General features: G+C 63.8%; 1 protein-coding gene across 2 annotated transcripts; it reads left to right on the top strand.

Moving 5' to 3' along the window:
- The first annotated feature begins 890 nt into the window (after positions 1-890).
- Positions 891-4,553, top strand: UQCR11 (ubiquinol-cytochrome c reductase, complex III subunit XI). 2 transcript variants are annotated; one of them, XM_014845655.3, is made up of 3 exons: positions 891-1,092; positions 3,575-3,723; positions 4,398-4,553. In XM_014845655.3, exons 1-2 carry the CDS (start codon positions 1,043-1,045, stop codon positions 3,693-3,695), a joined length of 171 nt encoding a protein of 56 aa, XP_014701141.1. In that variant the 5' UTR covers positions 891-1,042; the 3' UTR covers positions 3,696-3,723; positions 4,398-4,553. The 2 variants fall into 2 exon arrangements, with proteins under 2 accessions (XP_014701141.1, XP_014701142.1); XM_014845656.3 differs by having other exon boundaries at positions 914-1,092; positions 3,575-3,719.

Genomic DNA, 4,553 nt, shown 5'->3' with positions numbered 1-4,553 from the left:
CTTCATGACGGCCACGACCTCCTCTAAGTTGCCATCAAGGACAGAGGCTTATTCAGGTCTTCTGATCCCAAGATCAGAAACCCTAGGACAACTGGAAAGACGGAGAAATAACGGCCAACCCAGCAGCCGCGAGCACCCCTGGTGCCCAGACTGTGGTCTCTAAATACTATTTGTGGCACCCACCGCCAGTCCGTGGGCAGGTTGCAACCTGCAGCCCCCCGCGAACCGAGCGTGGAGGGCGCTGGGGAGCGCATCCCGGGAAGACGGCCCCACGGTGTCTGGTCCTTCCCTCCAGGCCTGCACTCAACGCGGGGGGCCCCAGAGACGGGGACTGCAGAAGGGGGCCCGAGCAAGCCTGGGGCGGCGGACAGCGGACACCGAGGGGGACCCAGGGGCGCGGAGGCCCAGCAGCAGACGGGGGAGGCCCGGATGCTCGCAGCGCGGGGCGCCTGCCTCCCTCTGCTGCCAGAACCGAAAACCGGCCAACAAATGCGACAGGGCCTCCAGGCAACAGACGACAAAAGATGAGCAAGGGGACGGCTCGGGGGTCCCCCTGGTGGCGAGTCAGCGACGACCCGTAACTCCTCCAAAAGGGGGTTCAGATCGCACCCCTCCCCTCCTCTGAGCGACTCTGGCGGGTCCCTGCACTCTTTGCCTTGTTTCTTTAATCGTGAATAACACGCTGGCACGTGGCAAGAATACAGTCACCAGCCGGATGTCGCGGGCCGTGCCCAGCTGGGTACCACTCTGAGCGCCTGAGTGGAGACGCAGCCCGCATCCCGAGTCACGTGGCCAGAAAGCCCCGCCTCCCGGGCCCGCCCACTCTCGTCCAAGCCACTTCTTCCGGTTCTCCCCGGAAGTGACTGCAAGTGTCTTCCGGGTCTGCGCACGCAGCGGTGGCCGGCTCCGGGCGTCGCGCGGGCAGGCTGCCCGGGGTGGGGCGGGGCCTCCCTGCGCGCCTGCGCGCTGCGGCGGCCGCGCCTGCGCGGTGCGTCCGGATCGGGCGGGGCCGGGGTCACCCTGAGCTGCGGACGGCGCCGCGATGCTGAGCAGGTTCCTGGGCCCGCGCTACCGCCAGCTGGCCTCGAACTGGTGAGGACGCGGCCCCCGCCCCCCTGCCGGGACCCCGGGTCGTGCCGGGGCACAGATGCGGAAACTGAGGCACGGAGAGGCGGAGCGGTCCGTCCCGAGTACACGTGCATGGCGGGTCCGCCGGCCCCGTGGTCAGCAGCTCTGAGCCTCAGTTTCCCCACTTCTACCTGGGGGCCGCGGTGGCGCCCACCTGGACGGACACGGCCAGCAGCCTCGGCTCAGGACCCCTGGGGCCTGACCACGGAGCCTGCACGTCCCCGGCTTTGCTTTTGCTTTTTTTGAGATGTTGAACAAGGAGCGTGACACCGACGGCTGCACCTGTCCCTGCCCCCAGTGGGAGGCGGGCGGGACCGGGGTGACCCCATGTGGCAGCCGGGATTGGGGTGACCTGGGCAGGGAGTGGGTGAGGGGTGGGGTCTGCCGCAGAGCAGTGGCTCTGGCAGGGACCTTGAGGTGGACACTGACGGTGGTGCCTCACTGCTGGGGTGACCCAGGCCCAGGACGACGCAGGCCGTCCCTCGCATCAGGGGAGAACCACCGGCGGCCCATGCAGCCCCTGTGGCCGTCAGCTGGGAATTCCCGGGGGCAGTGGATCGGGTCCCATCTGTGCTGGGTTAGGGCAGGGACGTCCCCCCCAGGCCTTCACTCGGCTTCACCGAGCACCGACAATGTGCCAGCACCCAGCACCAGGTTGGGTGCCAGAGACTCAGTAAGAAACCGAAACCCCATGGCTAACGTGCTAGTCGGTGGACCAGAACAAGTGAACAAATGAGATCTGTGGGATGAGGTGGACGTAAGATAAGAGGGGACCACAAAGAACTGAGTGACAGGTGTGCGGCACTGTCCTACCAGCTTCCGGAGGCCAGGAAGCAGGACTCATCCCCAGCAGGCACTGTGGGGTTGTGGCTCAGACTCAGGACTGTTGAGTGTCCACGCTCACCAGCCGGGGGACCCTGCCCGTCACCCCCTCCCTGAGCCCTGGTGTCCTCGTCTGAGAAAGGGGGGAAGAGGTTGGAGGGCGTGACGAGGAAGTCCCATGAGGGGTCATCATCATCGTCACATCCTTCCTAGATGCCCTGTGGAGGTCGGGTCCTCAGGACCCCAAGGGGAGTGACCATGACGATGCGGGAGGCAGGGGCCTCCCCGAGGGAAGGCTCCTCTGACATTAACAAGCCTCAAGCTGTGGAGCTGTGGCAGGCAAGATGCCCTCTCTGTTCATGACACCTGCCCCAGAGCTTGTTCCAAAAGTGGAAGTAATCCATGACCCCACCGGGGCCCGAAGTCGAGCTGTGTGGGCCGGGATGCAGGGAGCCGGGCCTGGCCCACACTTGGGGGGTTGTCACTGGCGAGGCAAGTTTGGGGAGGGCGCGGAGCTCATACAACCTATGGAAACAAGCCTTCTGCCTCCTCATCTCAAGGAGCAACCCCCCTCCGACACCCCAGGCACGTGGTTTACGACGGGCCAGCGAGGTGGGCCCGTGGGTTCAAATGCCATCCCTCCACAGGCCAGTAGTGGGGCCTGTGATAGCTTCTGATGGCCGCGTGCCCAGTGGCCCCCCGATTTAGCAGCTTAGCAAACATGTTAAGTCACGGTTTCTGTGCATCAGGACTCAGGGCGCAGCTCAGCTGGACCCTTGGCTCAGGGTCCCGTGAGGCTGCAGTCTCAGCTGAAAGCTCCCCCTCGGGGGTCTGTTTCCAGGCTCGAGCACGAGGCTGTTGGCCGGGGTCTCACCTCACTTCTCTGCCACGTGGGCCCCTCTGGAGGTGGCTCCCAATGCAGCAGCTGGCTTCCCCCAGAGGGAGTCAGGGTGAGCGGGAGCGCCCATGATGGAGGCTCATCTGGGGGGTGACTCCTCTCACCTTCGTGTTTTATTCATTAGAGGCCAGTGACTGGGTCCTGCTGATGCTCAAGGGGAGGGTTGTACGAGGGCGTGAGCTCCAGGAGGCGGGAATGCTGGGCCATCCTGGACCCTGCCCATCGCAGGACATACATGTGGCGTGTGGTGGACTTGGAGCCCCCTGCCTCTGCTGTGTATGCTCAGGGGAGTGACTCACCCTCTCTGTGCCTTGGTCTCCTCATCTGTAAGACGGACCCTGGTTTTCATGCCATCAGTCCTAGCACTGTCACAGGGATCTACGAGTCACTAAATTGCGTAGACCGTCCCTGCATGTAGATGTTAGCTATCATTCTGGTGGTTCCAAGCTTGGGTTTTGTTTTTTCTTAGCAGCAGAATTCCCCAAAGAAAACCTGAAGCGGATCCCAATATGAAAGCAGATGGGAGTGCAGTCCCCTCGGGGGTCTCCTGGCTCATGTTCCCCCTGTAGGGCCATCAGCAGGATGTGTCCACGCTCTGGGCAGGGGCCGGACACATGATGATGGGGGTTTGATAAATGGTGACTTGGGATGGGGGGGACCCGGATATGCTCCTGGCAGGACGAGGCCTGACCCCCCCCCCCCCCCCGCCCCGCTGTCCTCTTGCAGGATTCCCACGGTGAGCATGTGGGGCGCCGTGGGCACCGTGGGGCTGGTGTGGGCCACCGACTGGCGGCTGATTCTGGACTGGGTGCCCTATATCAACGGCAAGTTTAAGAAGGACGATTAATTACGCCTCCGGTGGAGCCCCCTGGTAGGTAAGCATCGGCCGCTGTCGGCAGGGGAGCCCTGGGGTTTCTGCCTGCAGGGGTGGGGGCTTCCACTCGTGGTCGCTTCCAGGGCTGGGGTGGCAGGTCCCGGGGGCTCCCTGGGACCGTGCGCCCTGGAGAGTCCTGCCTGATTCCGGACACCTCCCGCCCATCGGCACAGCCGGCTGGCAGCCTCAGTCTGTGGACTGGGGAGTGGGCACTGGCCCCAGTGCTCGATCCCAGAACTTCACCCGACAGCCTGCGCTGTGCCTGCCATCTCAGTCTCCCCAGCCCCTGGCGGGACGGAGGGCTGCCCCACTTTACGGGCTGGGAAGTTGAGGCTGGCCCGCAGCCGCTGGCCTCTCTGGATGGGCTGCTGTGAGCATTAATGACACCTTGGGCTCACCCTCTGTGTCTCTGACGTGCCCGTCGCTGTCGCTGTGCTGACCACACTGCCCGTGTTACTAGCTCATTGCCCACATGGCGGTCTGGTGTGCGCACGCCACTTACACACCATTTCTAGATGGGGACCTGAGGCCCAGGACACGCAGCCCCTAAGGGGCACAGCTAGATTTGCCCTTGGAGCCTGGCTGTGGCGTCTGTGTTCCTCGTCGCGGCTTGCTCTTTGTCATAAGCACGACGGCCCGGAGCCCTCTGCTCACCCTGCCTTGCTCCCCCTCCAGGTGTCAGTGGTGCTTGCTCCTTCCATCTGCATCTGGAACAGTCCAAGCCCTCAGGATGGACCGCGAGGAAATCCACAGTGCAATTCAGGACTTTCTGTGTTTCTAGAAACATCTCTGATCGAGTGCACACAGCATTAAACCTCGCTCTGAAACCTG

Source organism: Equus asinus, chromosome 20 (assembly GCF_041296235.1).
Source record: "Equus asinus isolate D_3611 breed Donkey chromosome 20, EquAss-T2T_v2, whole genome shotgun sequence".
Lineage (NCBI taxonomy): Eukaryota > Metazoa > Chordata > Mammalia > Perissodactyla > Equidae > Equus > Equus asinus.
The sequence above is the reverse complement of the archived record's forward strand: the minus strand, read 5'-3'. Positions and strand labels throughout refer to the sequence as shown.